This window comes from Caloenas nicobarica, chromosome 12 (genome assembly GCF_036013445.1).
Source record: "Caloenas nicobarica isolate bCalNic1 chromosome 12, bCalNic1.hap1, whole genome shotgun sequence".
Classification (NCBI taxonomy): domain Eukaryota; kingdom Metazoa; phylum Chordata; class Aves; order Columbiformes; family Columbidae; genus Caloenas; species Caloenas nicobarica.
In genome coordinates this window covers 8,547,910-8,572,522 of record NC_088256.1, presented here as the reverse complement: position 1 = coordinate 8,572,522, position 24,613 = coordinate 8,547,910, and the positions used below count along the sequence as shown (strand labels likewise).

Below are 24,613 nucleotides of genomic sequence, written 5' to 3'. Positions count from 1 at the left end.
TGCTGGTTTACTGTCATAAAAGTTAGTTTATGTATCTCATTTTGCTTTCCTGCTGATAATGCATAGTCTTTCTATTTAAAATAATATTTATACTTTCCAGAATAAAAGCTATTTTTAATAATGTTTTGTTAGTTTCGTGACTTTTTTCCTGTTATGCCTTTCAGACAAAGGGCACAAAATCTCACTAGACAAATATTGTTTGTGTGGGAGCAGGAGAATTTGATGCAGTTTCACCTGGAATCAGTTTGTTTGCATTCTGGGCAGGACTCATTAGGGTTTTGACTTCAGCACCCATGTATATTCAAACTTTGTGGGCATATCAGATGACAGCGTATTACTCTTTTGTACCTTTTGGTAATTCCTGTCTTCAGTTCTGTTTCGAACATAATTCTACCCTAAACAAGGATTTTCTTTGCAGGTGCAGTTTTCAGTGGTGACTGAAAGTTATACAACAACTCAAAGCAGAATCGAAAAGATTATTACAACAGTTTTAGAAAAAACCAATTTACTAATTCCTGGAAACTGCCCTATAAGTTTAGCATATGTCATATATTTACAGTGAAGTAAAGCTGAAATTACTTGTCCTTCATGTTTTCAGACCACGTACGCTAGAGAGACACCTGTCAATCAGTCCTGACCTTACAGATGCACTCTTTGCTATAAGAATGCCACGAAAAGAAACAAACAAACAAACAAAAAAGCTACAAAAAAACCTCACCACACCAAAACCCTAGACAGATTTCAGATATCAGAAATCTCTTTTGTCTTGGTGTTTCACAAAGAAGTCAGTGCTGTGTGTTTTTCCTTTGGTTTCTTGTAACTTCTTAATTTCCTTCTGTTTTCCATGCTGACTCTTCTCGGTTACATGTCGTTTTTCCTGTGGTACGCAACATATAGAAATCTCAGTGGCATCTCAAGAATTTGTGAAAACTTGCTGCTCTTCTTGGTATATTCTTATTTGCTGTTATAGAGCAGGTTCTGTCAATATTTTGTTTTGTTCGTTAAATACATCAGAAATTGAGGCATAATTAAGGAAGGATAGCTAAGCTTTCTCAGTCTTCCACTTTTCTCCTGCCTTCCTTCATTGCCCCTGCACAACGTCCTCGCTGGGCTTTTAGCTCAAGGTGATGGGAAACAGTCTGAAGAGGTTTTATTTCTTTACTTTCACCTAATCCAGGGAGGCTGTTCTCCTCACTGCAGCCCTGACTCGAGTCCCTTGGGCTGTCTGTGCCATGGACAGATGTTTGGTGGCGTATTTAAGTTTTGGTACACGTGTTCACTGCATCTGCATCTGGATGCATAGTGCTCCTCCGGGCGATTTGGACAGAAACCCAGAGACACAAGCCAGAAGTGACCTGGCTTGTTCTCTACTGGGTGCCTCAAATCGAACGAGTAGGCAACCTCGCTGAGGAATGCACCTGCTCCGCAGTGCCGATGTGGCCAGCACATGCACCGTGGGTGCGGGATTGTAAAATACTGTGGACTAAACATAGCCAAACCATAGAACTCTTGCACCGTATCCATGGCAGCACTTCCTAAATGCCTGTGTTAGGGGTGCAGTTGTACCTAACTATGGCTGTTGTAGTTATGAATATGTTAGTAACAATATTTTACATCTCTTAAATTGCAAACCATTATGGATAGCTTTGTGCAATCAGGAATTCATCAGGCAGCAGGAGTCCTAGTTCTACCATATCTTATCACTGAGTCCTCTGAGAGCAGTGAAGATCCCCTATCTCTAACTTTTGTTTATTTTTGCAATATATGCTTTAGCCTGCAGGCATATGTTAACTATTTTAAGAACGAAGCTAAATAATAGATGTTAATTTATTTTAATTATGTACAGTTAGTTATGAAGAAGCCTCACTGAAGAGTTCTGGCTTAAGCTTTGAACAGATTAGAAAAGATTAATTGGCAAAACCCCCCTTTCCTATTTGAAAAATATTTCTGCAACCAGAGCCTTGGCATTTCGAACTGCTAAGAGTATGGATGTAAATACTAATGACAAGCCAAAAATAACTACTGTTAATACTTATTTCTGAAGCCCTGATATGTGCTTGCCAAGAATTGGGGAGTTGATAGGGTGTGAGAAAGGTTTGGAAGGGCTTTTGGAAATCATCTAGTGCAGCCTCCTGCTTGAAGCAGGAATATCACCACGCTAGAAGGAATCAACTGTGATTTGTCAAACCAAGTCCTAAAAACCTGCAGAACCTCCTGGGTAACCCATTTTAGTGCTGCCCTGCATTAGTAGTGTGGAAATTTTTTTCCTAACATTTAAGCTGCAGGTTTGGATTGCTGTCTCTTGTTTTACATTCTGCCGTGACCAAGAAGCATTTGACTCAGGTTTTGTGATGCACCTTCAGGCAGCTGCAGCTCCCTCCTTGACCCTTCTCTGCACAAGAGCAAACAAGCCCAGCTCCTTCAGCCTCCTTATAGTTCATGTGAACAGTCATCTCACAGATCATCTGCAAGAAAAAGAAAGAAAAAACAAATTGAATTTTCATCCTTTCATAAGGAAGAAATATAGAGGCTGTATGGTACAAATTAATTTGGTGTTTTGTACAAAAGGTAAATTTTGCAAAGGCAGGGGACTGGAGATGCAAGAATCAATTATTTTAGTGTATTATCTGAATATGATCAATATTAGTATTATAGATAAAATTTAAATTCTGTAGGATAAGAATTAATGTTTAGTTACATCAGTCGTCAGTTACAGGTGGGGAGATCTTTAATTGCATAAAGCCAGACTGGATGATTAAGCAATTTTCTGAGTGAAAGAAGGAAAGACAGCTTAACCGCTGGCCAAACTACTAGGATTAGATCTAGAATATCCGGGGCCGAGTAGTGTGCTTAAATACTGACTCTGTATTTGACGCTGGATTTTTTAAAGATACCTAGAGTTAACTTATCCGTTTCAAAAATGTTTTGGAGAAAGTATTGAAAATTGTTCATTAGTCCGTTTCAGTGTTTTTTAAAGAAAAAGATTTTGGTTCTTCATTTAGTCAACTTATTGGGACTTCATTTTAATGTTATTTTTAGGATTTTTTGAGAACATTTTCAGACCTGTACTTTTTTAAATTCAGATTTCATATGGCAAAGATTTATTTTAAATGCCCTACTATGAGAGCGTTTTTAAGGAAGAAAGAAAATTTACAACTAGTTTGAAAGTGATTTGCCTGTAGTGTCTTTAAACTTCAAAATCATAATTGTTTTCATATGTTGATCAATAGTCAAAGGACCACATGCGAACAGTAACATAGATGATAATTTTTACTGGTTTATTATAAAGCTTATGAGTTTCCAGACATTGTACATGTAGTCATTACGTATGTCTTGGATATCAGCTATTTAGATTAACTATTATATCATTTTTTCTAGTGAGACTTTGCATATTAAATGAAATAATTAATTGTTTCTCTAAGTGATAAAATGTGTTTATGTACACATACATAAACATATATGTTTACTTCAAAGCAAATAAAGCATTTTTATTTAAGGTCCCTTCTGTGAACAATCTTGTAATCATCTGTATGGGATACCAGAGAAGAAAAGGGGATGGTTGGGGGTTTTTTTTTTTGAGAGAGAGGCACTGTGTGACTTGAACGGCTTTCATAGTTCTTTTGCTGGACTGCAAAGCAGTTGCATCAGTCACATCAAACAGCTGTAACTGAACATACGCTGATCACGATGCAGAGTGACCTTTCAGTTTGCTCATCATTAAGCTTAAGTTGCTAGACCTTTCAGCCTGGTGTGGCTTTTTTTTCAAGGCACCCTGCTGTACTTTTCCTGTTTAAACTCTTGAATCATTACCTATCTTAAGGATCTACTGTGCCCTGAAGGTATTGTGACATTTTACTAATTCTTTCCCCTGGACACTCTAGACATTATGGCTGTTTCACACTGGGCTGGACTTGAAGTACATAAGGCTTGGTTTTGAACTCTAAGTTGAAACAAACACAATATATCAAATTGCAGTTAGCACTCTGACTCTTTTTTACTGTTTGTGCATCTGTGTTGTTCAAAGAGCATTTAAATACATTCTTGTCAAAAATTTTAAAAGGGCATGTGAAAATACTTCACATACTTCAGAGCATTTATCATCCTCATTAATTTTTTTTTTTCCCCTTCTGTATAACAGATATTTTTTTGGCCCTTTGTAAGCATGCTGTTTAATGAAATAATTATTTGCCATAAACTGCAGTCAGTAGTACCTTTGGAATATAAGTGGCAAGATTTGCACACCTAATGAAAAAAAATCTTTGCAACAAATTGTGTATTAAAGCTTTTGAAAATTATTCATTTGTGCTTTGCTTTCCCATTTCTTCAGAGTAGGATATTCCGAAATCACAGATGTAAATTTCACAGAATTAAAAAAAAGGTTTTTAAGGTGCTCATCCCTACCAAAAAAAAAAACCTGTGGAGGTGACTTTCTCTATCCAAAGCCTAGCTAACTTGCAAGTCAGGTTGTTAAGCTGAAATTTAGGCTCTCTTTTGTCTACTATTGTTTTTCATGCTATTTTTAACTGAAATATTGCATTAGAAAATACGAGAAGTTTGCTAATTGATTTTTTCATTCAACATAAACAGGTGATAAGGTAGTTTTAGAGCCTCAAAGGTGTCATTTGTTCTTTAAGTTTACATCGTTTCCTTGAGTATCTAGCGCAAGAGAAGCACTTGGATATCAAGAAGAATTATCATCCGTGTTCAGCAAAGTCTCAGTCCTGTTTCGTAGAAAATGCTGTGTTAGAACATCTAGTTAAAGAGAATACAAACAAAAAAGAGAACGTGTCTTTGGATCAAAAGTTTAATTCAACAAAACACACTTTGCATTGTGTGTTTGAAATCTGATTCACTCTGCTCTTGGTGGACAATGGACAAGCTGTTCGTGATTTTAATTGCTTTGGCTTTAGAAATTAAAAGGAAATGCAAGGAAGAGGTGGGTGATGGTTAAAAAGCTGCAGTGTCTAGTGAGTTGCAAAGAGGTGTAAACCATTAACACGCTAACACTTCGTTATTTGTAAAGATGAAACTAGTTCAAGCATGAAAAACTATTCCCTCAGATGAAATTGAAGGAGCTTGTAGTTAAAACTGTTTACATACAGCAAAACGTAATTCTAAAGGACATTGCCAGCTTTGGGCAAAAAAAGAAAATCCGATGGATTAATGTTATTTTAGTGGCATTAAGGATGTATTTTTCTAATCATTTTATCTGGCAGCAAAATCTGTATAGGTTTCTATTCTCTCCCACCCCAGACAGAGGCTCCTGACTTTCTTTACTTCCACCTAAATTCAAAATTTGCTTGTTTGTTTGGTAAACCTAGTTTTGGAGTGGTACTGTAAACTAGATTTCTAAAAGGGAAAAAAAGCTGAAAAGAAAAATAATGTTTCTTTTGTGGCATGAAAATTACTTTCAAGGCTAGAAGGCGTCTAAGAGGAGACATGGGATTCTCTTCCATGTGACAGTGAAGATTACCTAACAACCTTTATCCTTATTAGCAATCAAGTCATGTGTGTTCAGAAGATGCTTAAGGCCAAAGTTTGTCCCTGAATGACTTGCTCATTTTTCTGCAGTCTCAGCAGTGACCTGTTCTTGCCTCTTCTGCTGCCTCATACCCAGCCAAGCTACCCTTGCCCTCCCCTTCCCTTCTGTTGCTTCAGTCTGGAAAAGGGCTAAGAGCAGAATTTAAATTCCAAAGCCTTCCTAAGTATCTTTGTATAAGGTGTCATTACTGCTTTCCATCCAGCCCAAGTGACTATAAATATATTTCTTCAAGCTTTACATTCACACACATTGTATGAGCTATGGGCTGTTTTCTTGCCACTGCATCGGGATAGATAAAAAGAACTGAGTGACTGTCTCTTTCTTTCAAGATATGGAGTAGCAGGGGAATGGTGCGATGCTTACCTGATGTTGTGGATACCAATCAAAATTTTTGGAAGCAAGGCTGTGTAACCATGGTCTGAAAATCCTTAGAGGGAAAAGCAGGTAAAAATGAAGCTGATTCACCTACAAATTAAAGCAAAACCAGATGTATGGGTAGAGTGGGCTCAGTGTGGAGAGGAAATTGATGGAAGGCTCCAAAAAGTTTTGGTGTAATAGTTATGTTGTATATTCTGAGATGAAAAAGGCTGAAAACGGGAGAGGAGCTTGAAGCAAGGAGGAAGAGCAATGGGGCTTACCTTGTCACTCCTGCTCAGAGAGTAAGGAAAAGCATTTGAGATACTATTTTTTTTTTTTTCTTTTTTCTTTTTTTCTATCTTCATCACTGCTGGAACCAAGAAAGTATGTTCTCCTGTAGTGTGATCAGGTGGGGGAACATATTTAACCAGTCCTCTGTTATATGGTGTGCTACAAATTCTTGCTGATAAAAACATAAATAAATGAGAAAAGCCTCTAGTGAGTTTATTAGCTGAACAAAAAGGTGAAGGACAGGGTTCCTTATGGTTGTCTTTGTTACCTAGGATTTGTGGTATCTAGCTTGGGCAACAGTTGAGAAAGCATCGATGATTTTCTGTTCCTGCCCTGAATAAATCTGTTCAGTAGTTCTCAGTTCCTGTTCGTAGTTAAATACGCAACTCATTATCAGTATAGAAGTTGGAGTATGGTATCAGTGTTATCTTAAAGAGAATTTTAACGTAGTTTAAGTTTAGTATGTCAGGGAAGAATAACTGATAGATAATGTATTAAGGAAATAACTGACAATGAGGTCAGAGAATACAGGATGATTGTGAACAATTGATATGAAGGGGTTTAACTTTCAGGAACAATGCAGGAACCAAGTGAGACTTGAAAGCATAGAACAGCAGTTCTCACTGCTTAGTGCGACTGCAGAAGTGTATATTTTTCCAACACAATATAGCTGGAGTTCTTCAGAGAGCAAGAGGGGCAGTAAAGTCTTAGAGAAGCCAGACTGCGTGGCAGAAGTCAGCAGCCAGGTAGGTGTCCATCAACAGCAGTCCTGTGTTAATTAAGATTAGGCGACCTGATAAACTTGTATAATGGTAAAAGGGGCAGAGAGAAATCTGTTTAAATAAGATCTCCAGGAGAACAGGCTGTAGACTATTGCCAGAAACTTTTTGGATGAGTATGTTATTTAAAAGAAGGTGGTCATGCCTGAAGTTATGAAGGACTCATTTTCTGGTGTAGTCAGCACATTACTATAATTTTGCTTTCTTAGCATTCATGTATGCAAAAATGTTTTAATTCATATTATGAGTGTTGGCATTAGCATTTGGATATAGCTATTTTTGAACCAAAATAATAGTTAACATCTCATGGAAAAATACCTCTCATTTAACTTGTTCATCTGTTACCTAGCTTTGAATTGTAGTGTAAGTTAATTTCAACTAAAAGTCAGCATACAAGCATTTAACAAAATATTTTTAAAAATTTGTAAGCAATACTAAGATCTGTCGCTACCTGAAAAAACAATGACAATCAACATGAACCTTGACATTGCTTGATAATTTCCTAAAAGTTTATACCTCTGGTATTGAGAGGTTGAAAGATGCCAATTAGTTTTCAATTTTTGACATTTGTCCAAAGAGTGCAACACTTGTGAGTTGTAAGAAGGTATCACCTGTTAATTGGTGACCTCAAGAGCATTCTTGGTAGAAATAGTGAACTGAAGGAATCTCAGTCAGTTAGAATAGCTTAACTTCTTTTTAGCTCTATATTGTTAATTTTTCTTTAAAATCAAGTGAAATTATTATTTAAAGCTTCTAGAACTTGCATTGCAAACTTCTTACATATTCTTGTTACTAAACGGGATGTGTTCTTTAGTGTCTGTCAAGCCAGACCTGGTCTTGCTTCTAATATAGTTTATAACAACTTTTTAGGGCCCCCCTCATAATGCATAACACAGTCTATCAACACTGTTGTAGGTCATTGTTTAGTAAAGGAGGGGTTTGTGATTATGCATCTGGGAAAGGTAGAAAAGCTTCACCTCAGAAAGACGTTATAATGCGTATATCGGCATTTTGCTTCTGGAAGGAGTTGTGTCCACATTTATATTATTGTTTGGTTTGGGTGTGGTTGTTGTTGGTTGGTTGGGTTTTTTTGTGCTTCGTTTTTTGGTTTCTTGGGGGTTTTCTGTTTGTTTGTTTTCTTCCCCTAAATGGGGATTAATTTAGGTAGTCAGACTCATTTGGAAGGAATATTTTGCCCTAGAGTTTTTAAACCTCTTTTTAAAAAGCAGACAGTAACAGTACACCTAAACATCGTTGGCATGTTAGTTTTTGCAAAAGGGCTGCTAAGGCAGTCCCCAAATACCGGCAGGTCCTTAGGAACCATCCCAGTCACAGGTGTGGTGCTGTAATGATGTGCTCCCCCTGCCTTATTCCTCTGAGCTCCTCGCTATACGTCAGAAAGAACCATGTTGATGGGGAAGGGATCCGCTGGCAGATTTTGCAAGCAAAATAGATCAGGATTAAGGAGTGATCAGGTGTTGATTTTGGGTTTCCACTGGCCTGAGTTGTTAGTGAAATAGAACAAGAAGCCTTAGAAAATGACACTCCTCAGATACAAGTAGTAAAAATAATAGAAACTGTGTTGAGCTCTCTAATGAAAACTTTTTGCTTTCTTACAGCCTTAACTGCTTCTATACTTTTTTTTCTTTGTGCGAACATAAAGGGTCAAATTCTGCCTTATGTGAGCACTGAGGTCTCAGGTTAAATCATAAGGGAGTTGTCTGTGCTCAGTCAAGAAAGAAATTGAACTCCGAAGTTCCTAAATATTATTAAACTGTACCTCAGAGTCTGTCACGTAGAATCTAAAGTACTTTCTTATATGAATTCTTTTAATAAGCAACCATTTCACATTCACATAACCTGCACATGCCTTCGTTGCAGCTAATTTATAGTAAAAGTTGCATGCAGTATCTAGTTATTCTCAGTTGGGGTGTGTTGAAGTAACAGGTAGTGATGAAATCATCTTGCCAGGCTCAGACAGGAGTTTTTCTGTCATGTTATGTGATGAAGGTGCAGATGGGCATGGAAGACTGCAGCCTGTGCCAGCCGGTCATATAAGAGTGATGTAGTTTTAAGTTTTCTCATAGCATATTCAATTCCATTTAAATATTGCAAAATGCTGAATTGTAAATGTTAACCTATCCATGAATAAAAAATGCTGATATTTTATTTAATCAAAAAATAATTATAGATGGTCTGCCTTTATTGTATTATTTAAAATATTTCATTTTACATGTAGACGACAAGTTATTGCAGAGTGGCTTTTTCATATATATAAAGAGAATTTGTTTCTGATGCATAAAAAATACAAGAGCCAGACTTCTGCAGGCTACAGGGAAAATTGTTTGCTTTTGACAAGGGCTGTCAATTGTTGGGATGTGGAGGAAAAACTACGGTAGCCAGTTTACAGGAAACAGCAGAAAATACATGCTTTTCAGGAGTGTTATCTAACTCCTGTTCTGAAATAGATTCCTGTATGGAAAAGAGAGCTTTCTCCTTTTCCCCTGTCTTTGAATTCATCACTTTCATGTTCTATGCAAGGAACAAAACATCTGTGCATGGGAGATGTAACTTCCAGTATTTAAACTAAGGGATAAAACTGAGCAGTGGAGTGGGGTGATCTTACCGAGGCAAGCACGTTCCTATGCCGCTTTTTAATAAAATATTGTAAGAAATAGCTAGAAAGCTTCGCCTTTGACTTTCATCTGGTAGGTTTTGATTGTAACTTTGTAAAGGAATTGGTGTTGACTTCTATCAGGCAGTTTTGGAGAAGAGGTGAAGAGCCTTCTCTCTTGACTTTCTCTATGTTTTGTCAAATCGAATACTTCCATTTGAAGTGCGAAGTGAAGGCTGATGTCAAGAAATGCCTTCAGCACAAGCTGGTGCTGGTCTCTCGTGACTTTCTTCTTTCTTAAAACTATCAGATTAGATTGTAAAATGATGGCAATCTAGCTGGACATAAACACGTTTATTGCAGGCTCAGCAGCCATTACATATCATTAGTGAAAGGAGGCAAGGGGCAAGGGGACCACTTTGATGTCAGTTTGATTCTGTTTAAGGACAAATGCATTCCGATGAGAAGATGCTAACTTTATGGCTGCTTGTGTACTTGAAGTTCAGAACCTATTACTGTCTTTATTTCTTTGTCCTGTTCATAACCTTACAGTCAACTGACTTTCAAAGCAAATACACATTGTAAGAGCAGTAGTGTTAATAGGGGAGCTGGGAATAGAACATTTTGGAAGCCGTTTTAAATTACATTATTTACGAAGAGTACGGTTTATTAACATCAGACCAAATCTGTTCAGAATGCGGATACATATTTTTTTCAATATTACACACTTTTCCTTAACAGTAAAATAGTAGGTGCAATTGAAATAAGTAAACACAGCTTTTACATCAGCAAATCTGTCCTCTCCAACATGGAAGGGGTTTTATTAGAGGATCTAATTTTACTTTTGGAGAACTGCTAAGTGTGTGTGTAGTCATGAAAGGGAAGAGACATTTTCTGTGTTTTGAGGTTTGGGTTTTTTCCTTACTGAAGCATGCCTAGTTTATTTACTCTCTGAGATTTGTTTCACCCTTCTGATTCAAGAGACATATCTTTTGCACTGTACATGAGTTGCAATAAAGGTTACAAATTAGAAGTTCAAGGGGAAATATCTGAATATACGTTGTTTTATTGCAGTGGGTCTCTCTTTGTTTCTTTACTACTGTTACTTAGACCTGACCTTCTTCCAGGATTTGACACATCACATCACACCACGCATCTTGTTCTTTTTTTGTGTGTGTTATTTAATGAGGTACTTTCAGTCGTCTCATTTAGTTTAAAACAAATCATATGTTCATGTCTTAAATGTTTCACTAGTCAGAATAATTAAGTTGATCAGGTCTGGGAGCATTGGAAGGAAAATGGGTCACTGAAGCGTTCAAGCTCTAATGGGAACCCGAGTTCACCCAGATATCAAATCTAATAATTGCTTTACACCTGTATACACAGTCCCAGCGAGCAAGTTCATATTAAAGGTTTAGTGGTACACTTTCAATACTCTGTTTCAAGGGAATTTTAGTGCTGTTTTTAAAAAGACCAAGTTGTTTTGACTTTTTTTGACTTTGTTGTTGTCATTGTTGGTTTTGTGTATCAGTAGTAGTTTAGCTGATTACTCATCTTTATGCACTGAAAAATATGTTCGCATGAGAATTTCATACTAGAGGTATGATAGGAGTAATGCCTTACAAATCACATTTAATAGCAATCAGGAAAAATATGAAGGCTATCATCTGAGTTTCACTGCTTTGAAACAATTTATTAGCCAGCTTAGGATTTACTGTACACAATTTAACAGTGTTCAAAGTCTGAAACTGAGTTTATAAGTGGTGGTGTGTGTAGCACAGAGTAAGGATTGCAGAGATACTCATAGCCGTTGCTCCTCGAAAAACGCAATTTCATAAGGTAAAAATCAGCATTTTTTGTGGTGAGATTAGCAAATGAAACCATAATTATAACTTCTCAGTTTAATTAAATTCTGTGACAAATCTCCATTGAATGTCAGTGGCACAGACTGTCACAAAAATTCAAGTAAATTTTACCACAAACAAGAATAAAAAAATACCGACTAGGGAAATGACAGCTATTCATAGCAGGTTTCAGTGAATTCCAGACTCAAATGCTGGTCACAGCACTGGTGGTTATTGGAGAGGATTTGAACTGATGCAATCGTTCCTCTTCATCTTTTCATTTTCCCACCTTTATAAGTTTAGTTCTCAGCTGAGAATTCAAACTGAAAAAGAAATGGAAAATGGCTGTATATGCGTCTGCATTGTACTGACATGAAGGCCTATTTTCCTCTGAAATTTTAAAGGCCAATTACTCTTGGAGGAAAGGAGAAAAATAGATTGATTTGTCTTGTAACCCCTGAGGCAGGCAAGTGTCTCAAACTAAGGCTTTTCCATTGCAACTCTTGTGGAAGAGATTTCAATGCATATCCCAAGTGATACTATTAACAAAGAAAGCAAAGTCAAATTAAAATATTAAATAGATCATTTAAAAGTTTGAGGAATCTTAACTCACTGGGACAATTCAGGTTTTGTTGGTTTGGTTTTGGAGGTTTTTGGGGGGGCGTTTGTGTTTTGGTTTTTTGTTTGTTGATTTTGCTGCTTTTTTTTTTATCTTTAAGTCCTGGAATAAGCAATAGTAAATTTTATTTTAAGCAGATCACTGGAAAATAGGGTTTATAAATTCATTTTTATTCTATAAATACTTAAATTTATTAGATTTTCTTCTTTTAGTGTGTTCCCATTGACTGTGGTCACAGTTGGATTGCACTGAGCTGGTTGTGTCGTCACACATGTCATTTAACATTTAAACTTCTCACATTGTTCATTTTTAAAGCATTTTTTGTATAACACATAGAACATAAATAGTTTTTCTACTGATGTTCTGCATTTTCATACAACTCAAAGGCTACAATTAACGGTGCCCAGCAAGCTGGGTCTGAGTGACAGCAGGAAGATTAGACACGTCTTTGTTCCCTTTTAATCTGAGTGAAACCCCTTTGTGTCAGGACTTAACTACTTTAGTTCTCCATTTTTCGGACCTGGCTCTGTACTACCGTGCTTTTGGATATTAACAGCTTTTATTTAGCAAGTTAAAAAGATTCCAGACATCTGCATACCTTGTCAGTGAGGTATTGTGCATGTAGGCTGGTCCAGGAACCTTCTTAAAATGAAGGTACTGTGGGTTATCTAAGTGACTAACACTTTTGATGCAAATATTTTGAAACGGAGTACATATCTACATGCAAATCTATCTTACCTGAAGGCTTATTATGTTATGCTGAAAATATTTGCACTTGTGACTTTTGCAGATAGCGCAGGAGATATGTATGTTTCTACTTTTTTCTGAGGAGGAACCATATAGTCTTGAGAGACGTCCTTTTAAGTCTATGACAATTCTCTTGAATGCTTTTTGTTCCTATCCTAGAAATCTTCTTAATAGCTATGCAGACCCTTTTTTTTTTTTTTTTCCCTTCTTCCTTATTCTAAAACATTTTCTTATTCTTCAACACCATTTCTTACATGTCAGTATATTGGTAAACATCCCACTAACCAGGTCAATAACATAATTTTAAAAATATTAAAAGATCAGCACATGATGCCTTTCTAATTAACGTGTTTGGGCTCTTTATATGTGCTATCTGGTTTTGAGGGCTTAAAAAATAAACAAACAAAAAACCACAAACAAAAATCCCACACACCAAGAAAAACACCTGCTATTTCTTTGGCCTCAGGTTAAGTTTCTTTTTCTCCATCATAACAATATATACTGTGTATATGCTCAGGTTATCACTCAGCTTTCACAAAAAGTCTGGGATTGGACCTAAACTAAAATAAAACAGACTGTATAGAATTTGACCTTCACAGTGACAAGGTTTGCTTGAAATCTCAATGTTTTCTGTGAAATTGGTGCTAAAATAACCATTGTGGCTGTCATTTAAGTTCGATTGTCAAGAATTTGAGATTCTGAGCTGAGAACAGGGATGTCATATCACTTGATCTTTTCTCATTTTTGATTACAAAAATATCAAATCCAAAGGAATGTAAAATGTCACAGTGTGATGGTTATATAGGGTCTGGTTCAGATTTTGCCAGGCATGTGTAGAGTGCCTGTTGAGCTTGAAATGAGTGTTTAAAACACCAAAAGATTAAAGGAAAACATATAACTGTACAGTTTCCCCTAACCCAGTTAGAAAACTGTTTTATTTGCTTGTTTCATCTATTTGCAATAATGCACTTTTGGAAAGTGCTGCCTATTTCAGAGAGTGCTTTCTGAGGTGCTATTTTGGTTGCATTTCTCTCATAACTGATTTTTACCTCCTTGCTATTTTTTTTACGTAGGCCACACATTTTGAAAGCTCAATTTGAAATCAAATCTCCCAGAGATGGACTGAATCTTAACAGAATTGAGGTCAGGAGAGCCATTTTCTCCCAAGGTGCTGTTTCTCGAAAGGATTTTCTTCTAGACACCCACAACAGTCTTGAAGCTCTTAATTTCCTTGAGTAGCTTATTTCTCAGTCGGTATTCTCTAATAATGTCACAGGTACAGGCCAGGCAACATAGAGAACAGTGTGTTCAGCTGTAGCTGTTAAAGAGGTGCTGGAGATTGATGGGCTTCCCTGCTGTCCTACTCTGTACCAGTTCTGCTTCTGTCTTACGTTCTATCAATTCCAATTTCCAAAAAGATTTACCTTTGATTGTTGGTAAGCTAAGCTGATGAAGGTGCAGGCAGTCAATAAAGAAAAATAATGAAGTTAATTCTTGTCATGAGTTGCTGTTTAAAGCAATTGATAATACGCTGTTACATAAATGACGTAACTTGGCTTCAGTTTTCCCTGTGCATAGATGGCTCAATGAGGAAACTGTATGCTACCCAAGCTATGAGGTGGTTTACATTTATTCTAGCTTGTCCCATTTTAATCCATGACACTATTTATCTCTGTCAGAAAAAAAAAAATAACACTTGTAAAGTGCAATTCAGATTTCCACCTTTTCTAAAGGAGAAATGTTGATGTCATCAATATCACAGAGGTAGTGTTTGCTCCTTGCATCGCTTGTGCAGTTTCTCCATTTAAAACATTATTAAATGACCAGCTTACTCATTTTTTGTGTAATCTTTTCATGCTAATAGGAAATTCTCTTGCTTTTCTGATTGTTTTCCATGTTATATATGTTTGTGGTGCGTGCTGAAGTACCTGGGACTGTATGAGTATTTTCCCTTGGGTTGCTCATGAAAACAAGATGTGCTTCAGTAGGATTTCTTAGTGAACAAAATTTTACATGAATGAATAGATGAATATTTTATGTAAATGCTTTAATTGATTCCCAAAGGTATAGGCCATACAAATTTCCTTACAGCATGCATTTCTCCATCTTTTGCATTATTTCAAAACCATGAAATTTTAAATATTTTATTCATTGCTGAGTGTTCTACCTTCATATAGCCATTTCCAAGTCTACTCAAGCTGGTAACTTCCTTCTCTGAGCATTAAACACCTTTTTTTCTTGTCAGCTGTGGGAAGGTTAATTCTTTCACCTTGAGGTGGTTAGTCCGGAGGGAAAAAGAAAAAAAGAAATTCATTTCAGAGCTCTTCTCACTGGGGCCATGCTCCAGCACAACATTCGCTAGCTGAGCACGCAGTGCCGTACGCTACTCATCTTCCAAATTCAACATTTTGGCGCTGTTTTAAGCTCTTATTAATGTGATTAACATAGCGTCTATTAACGAAGACATTTAAAATGCATGGTGTTCAGGTATGAAGGTCTTGTGACCACTGTCTTCGAAGAAGGCCAGGTAGTTCTGGTAGTGCTCATTCCTGAAACCCCTAGTGTTTTTTTTAGCCCACATTCCTACAATGTTTAGATGCTTTGTCTTCTGCATATAGATTTATGTTTGATCCTTTTGTTTTTAAAAAAGGGCAAAAAGTAGGTATCTGCACTAGTCATGTTTGGTTGTTGGTTTTGCGTGGTTTGGTGGTTTTGTTGTTGGGTCTTTTTATGCTAATCTAGGGGTGCTGCAGTTATTTATATTTGGGAGGAATTTAGATGGTCTCCTGATGAGCGCTCTAGGAAAGTCTTCATGGAAATACGTTTTCAAAATCAGTCTAGTGTTTGATTTGTCTGCTGTAACTAAGGCACAAAGAAACACTCTTAATGCTTTAACTCACTGGAAAAAAAATTAATCCTGGGGAGGTAGTCAACTAAGGTACAGAGCCCAAGGTAGCAGTTTCTAATACATTTACAATTTCAATGTAAGACATGTCAAAATAAAACTTTTTTTTGTGGTTGTTACAGGATAATACAAATTATAATCAGGTACCTTTCAGGTATGTTTTTGTAGACTCTGTCTTTTTCTATTATCAGATATCTCAGTCTCATGACTAGTCTGTTCAATAGCACAACATCTATATTATTGCTACCATTGATTGCTCATAAAAACTAAGGTTTATAATTAGGAGAGCACAAAGTTACTACCTGGAAGAGTGGATAAGAGGAAAGTGAAATGGAAAAGTCACTTAATCTTAGTAATGCAGTTCTGCAAAATATAATTTATTTTTCCCCTAATATAACTGAGTTTTATGTTGATAACAAGCTGCTAAGTTAATAAATCTGTTGCAGATATTGAGACTTCTATTTTAATAACAGAACTAATGAAGGAGCATTAAGAAAATGAAAAATACATTTTGCAGAGTATATTTTTTGCAGAAATATTTTCCTCTCCCCTACCAATGTGTTTTTAATTGATTATACTTTCTAATGCTTTATACATGTAAAGCATAAGGGAAAATGTCTTAAGGGTGAAGTTGTCGAATTCCATAAAATTAAAATACATTGTCTAAAAATACCAGTTTAGATTTTTGTCGTTGTTGTTGACTTTGTGGCATGTTATTTATTGTACTTATACACTAAGCTTATTGTGGTTTTGCTTGTTTTTTTACATCAGTAGATTCATATTATGTGGTGAATGATGTGTATGTATCAAAAGCGCCTCTTCAAATGTCTTTTATGTTGTAGATATTACTTATTCCTGTCTTAGTACTATATTGAGTGGAAGAAGACTTGAGCAAGTAATTACTATTATAACAAAGTCCATATATTTCTTCCAGTGGAGGTGTAAAGTTCGCATGGTCAAAATTACATCCCAGTATTTTCCTAAAAAGGAACTACAGATTTGATTTCTCATATTTAATTGTATTTTTACTTCATATAAATTTGATCCAGCTAGCTAAAAGACGAAGATTATTTTATGATATAAAAATGTGCATTGTTTTCCATTTTAATCCTTCGTTGCTCTACCTTTCACAGCTACAAGAAAAGGTCAATTAAGCTCTTAATCTATTTTTAACTTGAACAGTAGACATCTTGAAATTATATCAAGAAGTCTATTGGTGAAGGTACTTCTCCTCACTGAGAGCAGCTATCACTAGATGCTTTACTATTCGCTGTTAAAGAGGAACAGCAGCACGTTTGAGTTGACAACTCTTCTCCTTGGGTTTTAGACAACATTTTTGTGCTTTAATTTTCAGTGCCTTGTGACACTGCAACTCATGTAGAGATTTATTCCCATGCAAAACAGATTGACTTAGGGTAATTTGAATACTTTATGCATGGATAGATTCATTAGGAAAAGGAGGCAAGGCAGAACTATAAAAAGAACTAATAATCTTGCTAAAGGAGCCATTCATTCCCTATAGCATTGGAGACACTTTCATTGAACAGGGAAAAGGAAGGTTGATTTTGTAGAGTCTATGCAGTCTCCACAGGCATCCTGTCTTCTCTGACCAGAAACAGATCCCAGAGGTGACTTTCTTTGTCTTCTCCAGACCCTTATTTGATGAGCTTGAACTATTTCTGGCTTTGTTAGCTTAGAAGAGAATCACAAAATGATTGAGGTTGGAAGAGACCTCCGGGCATCTTGTGCACCCCCTCTGCTCAAGCGGGGCCACCTGGAGCTGATTGCCCTGGGCTGTGTCTAGACAGGTTTTGAATATCTCTGAGGATGGAGACTCCACAACCTCCCAGGCAGTTTGTGCCAGTTGTGTCAGGTCCTCTAACCGGGCACCGATGAGAAGAGCCCGGCTGCAGTGACTTTGCACCCTCCCTTTAGATATTTATATATAATACATTGATGAGACCCCATATTGGTCTTTGTTCCAACCTTTTCACTGGTCTCTGGAACGCAGTGATTCAGTTAGTAGCTTTTCCAAAGAATATATTTCTACCTTCAGACGTGTTGAGGTCTCATGCTTTATGCTTGAACCTTCTGCCTTGACCCAAGTTAAGGACTCTGTCCCAGCAGTACCGGTAACATGTGCTGTTATAGTCTGCTATACTGGGGAAACAGATAGAGCTAAAACGGCTCATTTGGAAAAAAGCTGAAAAAGACTGCTTGCCTGCAGTTTGTCTGTCAGACTTCTTGCTTCTGAAATGGCTGTTGTTTTAAAGTTCTCCAGTACTACGTAGGAGTTCCAGCCGTAGACTGAGACACCCTGATGCTGCAGCAGTGTAGATACTGTAGTGATGCAAACAAAGAGCAGCAACCTGAATATGACATGAGAGAACAGAAGAGACCAGGTCCAAAGCAGTCATTAAAAAAAAAAAGCCAAAAAACCCAACAACAAAATAGCAGGACCATATTTTAAAAAAAGAAAGATCAAAACCTCCAGAAAACTAAGTGCAGGTTAGTTTTCTGCCTCTTTTGTATGTGTGAATGCGTATATTCATCACTTAAAAATTTTATTTTAAAGGCATTTAGGAAACTGGCTGGTACTTCATGATTGTTTTCCTGTGATAGAGACATGTTTATTATTCATTGCAATAATTACTGTGTAATATTTTATACTAAAAGTTGTTCACATTGCACAATCAGGAAATGCTTAGGAAGGGGATGATTTAACTGTTCTAGTTTTGACTCTGTACCAAATTATAGTGAACAATGTTAACACTTTTATACTTGTAACATCTACTAGGCTTTTCACCACCACACTGGTCAGTGCATTCGCATGAAACTTGAAATGTATTTTTCCAGATCTTCTGTGCATAAATTGTTTATGAAGTAAGATTTTGCCCAGAATTTTGATTATTTTGTGCTGTTTCCAAGGGGATTGTGTTTCAGGATTCTCCTAATGTTTTTGTCACCCAGCTTCTCTGATCAAGAAAGTAATTTATTGCTGATTGCAGAACTCTTGAACTCGGTCTGGCAGCTGCAGTGTGAAACTTCTCTGATCCTGTCTCCTAGTTACTTATTTACATATCATTTGAAATTATTTTCAGCGCTGTTTGAAAACCTCTTGACATTGCATTATCCGTGTTTCAAATCTTACGGTGATTTGTTTTTTCCTCTTTTTGTGTTACAGATAACAGACGAGTAACTTTGGAAAGGTCTCGTTCTCGCCACAGTGGAACAATTGCAGCTGTATGATTCTTCTGATGCCAAAGAATTAGTGAATTGTTTTATTAACAATTAAATGGATATACTTTGAAAAGAGTGTGTCATATGAATTGGCAATGATCATAAAGGAATACTGGTATTGATTAAAAGAGAAGATGTATAAATAGTATGTATTTTAAAAGCTATTGCTAAAAAACAAAAAATCCACATACTGTATCTTATAACCCCAGCTACCAAGATCTGTAAACAGTGTTAAACAGCAGGATATATATCTTATTTTATTGTGTTCTTTTTTTTTTTTTTTCCCACCTGTTTTTTCTTTTTAAAGCTGGCAACTTACATGAAAAGAGTTGGGGATTTCTAGATTATGTTTTATATGGGTAAGAAAATACAAATTTGTTGAAAGAATACAGCTGTGGATTCTATTTGAAGTTCTGATTTGGACATGAAAGGAAAAAATAATAAAATTATATGTTAATAAATTCAGAGATAAGCTGGTCTACATTATCAGAATCTTTTTTGTAGCCATAAAAAAGCAACACACAGCCCAAGTCAGGTTGCTGAAAATCTTATCTCAATGTAAAGCCTGGTGGACTCAGCTATTTTGACTGCAAGTAGGTTATACCACATATCTACACTTTTCGTGATATGATGATGTATAGTTACTTATCACTGCTAAAAAAAGTTAAATAAAACAGAGCATAGGATTTTACTAAAATTAAATGATATCAAGGGCAGAATATGTTTTAAATTGTATCTAAAGAGGGATTTTTTCTAATTATGCATTTATATATTCTTTATAAATATATTTGGGGAAAAATATGATTGTCCTATTTTAATTACGCTAAAAATACCTTTGTGTAGGTTTTTAGAGACAAGCTACATTATGAAATTATTCAGAACTGCCTCTGAGTTTTTCCTCTGTGTCTCAGGTAAAATATGTAGCAGGATCTCTACTGGTGAGTTTTAGTGCTGAGGATTTAGCAGCTAAGGGCAAGTTTTCTACCTGGAGCACTACATAGCAGTGATCAGTGATTGCAGCAGTGTGATTTTTTTCGGGCAGCTCCTCCCGTTCTCCTCTGTGTCCAGGCCCCGGCACTGCGGTACCTCAGGTGAGCAGTCAGGTCAGTCGCTGACACTGTGGATGTTCTGCCACTCGAGGGGAAACGATGGTTCCCTTTTCTCCCCAGACTCTAGTTGAATGTACAGTCTGTTTGGTATTCAGGTCAGTCTTCACCATCCTTTTTACTAAAGGTTCATTGCTTATCTGGATGGGATGGAGGATTTTAAGCAGGAGTTCCAGTGGAACTACTCGTAGGTTGCTCAGCTATGATACTTAAATAAACGGGATACAATGTAGTAGATGGCACTTGTTCTCAAATTATTATTGCTTTTCACTGATTGGTGGATTATTATGAATACTTTTATTGCCTGGTTTATGGGTAACTTTTTAAAAGTTATATAAAGAATATTTGGAAGGTGAGGTGTCACATTGCTTTCTGTGCACAAACTGCCAGCTCTGGAGGAGCATTTGATAGTGGGGCAGTGTAACTTTGCACACCTGCTGCAGCCAAGCATCTCTGTACAGTAGTACATTCTTTTTGCTTCTCTGGTAAGATGCTCTTAAGACTATCTGACTAGTTTGAGATAAATTCTCACCATTTCAAACTACAGTAAACGCTATCGAATTATTGTAAGAAAAGATACAGCTCCTTTTCAATCTAGTATAGAATTTTTTTTTTTTTCAGTTGTCTTCAAAGGAAACGGGTTTTGCCCATTGCTATATCTCTAAACATAGGAATACGACTGAAGCCTAGTGAAATGTGTGCTGTCAACTAATAATCTTCCTAAACTCTTTGGGGTTCTTTGTGGTTTTATTATCAAACTGAAGAGTTTTATGGTACTTCAGGAAAAAATGATGCATGGAACAGGATTCCGTCTCCCTGTTTATTAGTAAGAGATACAAAGAATTATATTCTGTTTCATGCAAGGTCATCATCAACCTTATATTGAAGCATAACTTTTTAAAATGGAACTAATAGATTTACAGTTATAGAAGTGTGCTTCATGTACAGACCCAGTTTAAAAGGATAAAGTTCATAATGTCTATTTAAATTTGTACTATAATCAACAGCGTATTAGAACTCAAATTTTAAAATGATCATTTTGCTGGGATTTACAAGTATTGGTATAATCTTTATATAGGAAAATTCAAAAGCTCACAATGGAATCTTTATATTGTAGCAGTAATTATTAGTGCACGAGTTTTTCATTTGCATGGGTTATATTTTTTTAAAGCTCCATGAAAGCTGACTACAGATTTTCAAGAACCAAATCTTAGAGGGGGGGGTGGGGAAAAAAGGCAAATCCAAAATAACAACATCATCTGATGCTTCTTTTTTACTACTTTTTTTTTTCATATTTGAAACATTTATGTAATTTAATGGACATATCTGTTAGAAAAAAAGTGTCTTTCAAAGGAAAACTAGTTTAGAAGATAATTTATGTAAATATAGGGTGCTCGTATTTATGAAGTCTGAAATATTTTCTGAAATTGATGCTGGTCACTTTGTCTTTTGATAGTTTTTCAGTCTATATTAAATTGCAGATATTTTTAATGTTTTTATTATTGATCTAATTTTCAGAAGTGTCACATGTTTATCTAGAAGTGTAGAGGAGTAGCACCTTTTTCAGAAATGCACTTGCCTTATTTTCTAATTTTTAAAAATGAAATATATCAGTTAAATTATATTTGTATTCAAGTAATCCCAGGAAGAAAATTGCTGGAGGGTTCATCCATAAATTTCTTGCTAATTATGTTTCACTATATGTCCTCTGAGACATGACGTTAACAATATACCAGCACATCTGTTTGCATTCACATTTTATCAATTACAAGTACTGAAGAGATTTTTTTTTTATGATGTTACACTGTTTACATTTCTTAGTTTATTTAAGAGGAAGATAATCTTACCTTTGCAATGAATTGAACTAAATTTGCAATTGACAGGGGAATGAAATGTTTATGTCATATACAAATATACATCTCTGTTGCTTAGCTACTGGCTGTACAGATCAGAAGTGTAAAGACACTAGACATTTTTTGCCGAAGTTTTATGCAATTCACTGAGAAAAAAAAAAGTGCAACACAGATTGTCATGTATGTTTGTTTGTGATTCGATATCCTTTCCCAGCACGTAAGTGATGTTTGGTTTAAGTACTAATCATATTATGAACTGATGCTAAAGCCAAAACAAAATTAGTGCTTCAGAGGGCATTGACTAACAGCTTCAGGAAGTACTCCCAGAAATACTATTACAGAAATTGTTCTGGTTTTAGAGAACCGTGGTCAATATGAAAAATGTTATCTAAGATTGTGTTATTTCTTGAAAATTCAGTTAAAAATGCAGGCATTCGTATAGTTCCCTTCAGTAATATGCAAATAGTTATGAATATCCATATATTTTTGCATTTTTGTGTGTGGTATATGTACTACCTCAGACAAATGCTGTAAAAAAACAACGTTTGCATGGTTTCTATCCAAACCACAATTCATCAGTGACCTACTTTAAATTCATCCCATAACAGACAAATGGTTTGCAAAACTATGACAATCTGGCTGAGTTTTAGGTTTGGCTCTGGAAATTCTCCTATAGCTTTCATTAAGAAAATTTTGCATCATTCGGCTTTTGCATCCCTCAGGCAAATCCTGCTTTGATGGGTGAATTTAGTACTTCCTGTAGTGAGAATGATATAGCTAGTAAATATTTAAAGCTGGTAATAGTTATGTGGGAGCAAACTTACCTATATATGTAAATTGCTTCTTAGCCATTAAACAAAGGCTTGGCTGAATTATACTTTGATGTTTGCATTGAAATTGCTGAGAGGTCAGGCATAACAAATGCTAAGTGATAAAGCAATGTACAGCCCACCTCTTATGTGCCATACTGTATTTGCAAGTTATTCATTTTAAAATAAGTATTGTAAGAAACCTCTACATCTCCTTTTCTGCAGTGGCTACACACATGCCCACGCATGCACATAAAATGTAAATAAGTAAATAAGTCAAAGCAAATAAAGCCAAAAGCCTCAGCTTCAGGTGTCTCTATTTCAGATCACATATTGTTTTTGTGCACAAGAAAGGGAGTCGTGTAAGCCTGTGAATTCTGCAGTCCTGCAAGCTGTCGCTCAGCACCCACTGATGTCATTAGAAGAATGTTAAAGGAGAAAGATTTGTTCTTGTAGTGCTTCCTTTAGCACTGTTTGAGGTGATACATATGCCACAGAATGTGAACAATAACCTATTACAGTTTAGTCAGTCTGCTGTCATGCACCATTTGGTTTCCCTTTTGGAAGTCATACGACTCCTGATGCCAAAAAAAAAAAGTGACAAAACTCATGCATTTCTATTTTTAAACAGCTTTGTGTTTGTAATAAATGTTTAAAATAGGAATTTGACGAAATCACAGCCTGGCCATTGTTAATCCATGTATTCTGAAAACTGTAATAAAGATATACATAACATGAATTTGCTAGGTGCGCCAATGTTTTACTTGTTTATCCTGATTATTACGTATTGAGTTACCATCACATTAGAATCTGTTTATGTTATATGAAATTATCACACTGAAATTATTTCCCATTTTAGCTTACTGACATTTTATGGATCTCTGCTTTTCTTTCTCTAAGGTGTCAAGTATATTTGACTTGAATTTGGGGAAAAAACATGCCTTTTCCATTCGAGGGAGCACTTTAAAAACTAAACAATCAAAAAAAAGTATATAATAAAAAAATTAAATCATGGTGATACCATTTTATTTTTACAAAAATAACAATAAAAGGGAATCACTAAACAAATTACATGGGTCCATATTTATTTTAAGGGCTGGATTCCAGTTTAAGTCAGACAGCTATCATTGGTATTTTCAAAATTCTTTAATTCACTCGGTCACAAAATGGTCTTAATGGAATAGAAACTTGACAGACTTTTAGCTTCAGACCTGTATATTGCACCGTAAACAACTTAATGATGTCACCATAACAGACTGAACTGCACAACAGTGTGACAGTAATTCCCAGCCCCACAGGCATGTGCCCATCTCTAATTCCTCTTGCTTCTTCCCCACGCTGCATGCGTTCGCACAGAGGTGTTTCAGTTGCTTTCCCGATGAAGCCAAGTTACTGGCTGGAGGGGCTGGAATCCCTTTGTGCTGCTCTTCAGGTGCTCTCCTGCTGACCCGTGATGCTCCTCCAGGCTCTGGGCATCCGTCGCTGGCCCTGCCATCAAACTGGTACGATTGATGTTGCCCTTCCCTGGCAACTTTACTTTAAACCTCTCAATATTACTGTAGTAGAATTATTAAAACATTCAATTGATTGGCTCAGAAGTATTTGATGGGTAATGGCCATAATTAATCCCTTTCAATAGATGTGAAATTAAGATTAAGAAGAAAAATCCAAATAAGGAATATTTTTTTTTTTGCCTGTAGGCTGTGAGGAAACACTAATTTAGTCCACTTTAGGTTCGCAAGATACAGAAAGCTATTTATTTGTGGTTGTGTAGTAATGAGGCCAACCTAAGGAACCCATGTGACAAGCAAAGGATATTATCTCAGGCACCATACTAACAAAGTCACACAGCTTTTGGATGCTAACAGCCTCTCAGCCCGCCTGCCCAGGGCGCGTGTGGAGCCACT

At 36.2% G+C, this 24,613-nt stretch overlaps 1 protein-coding gene across 4 annotated transcripts in view; it reads left to right on the top strand.

Moving 5' to 3' along the window:
- DIAPH2 (diaphanous related formin 2) overlaps positions 1 to 23,698 on the top strand; it is a 211,122-nt gene extending 187,424 nt beyond the window's left edge. For 3 of the 4 annotated variants that reach the window (XM_065643073.1, XM_065643071.1, XM_065643074.1), the window contains one exon: positions 18,883 to 23,698. In XM_065643073.1, the coding sequence (XP_065499145.1) occupies positions 18,883 to 18,947 (65 nt within the window). In that variant the 3' untranslated portion in view covers positions 18,948 to 23,698. The remainder of the gene's footprint in view (positions 1 to 18,882) is intronic. The other variant, XM_065643072.1, reaches the window with a different exon arrangement.
- The last annotated feature ends 915 nt before the right edge of the window (positions 23,699 to 24,613 follow it).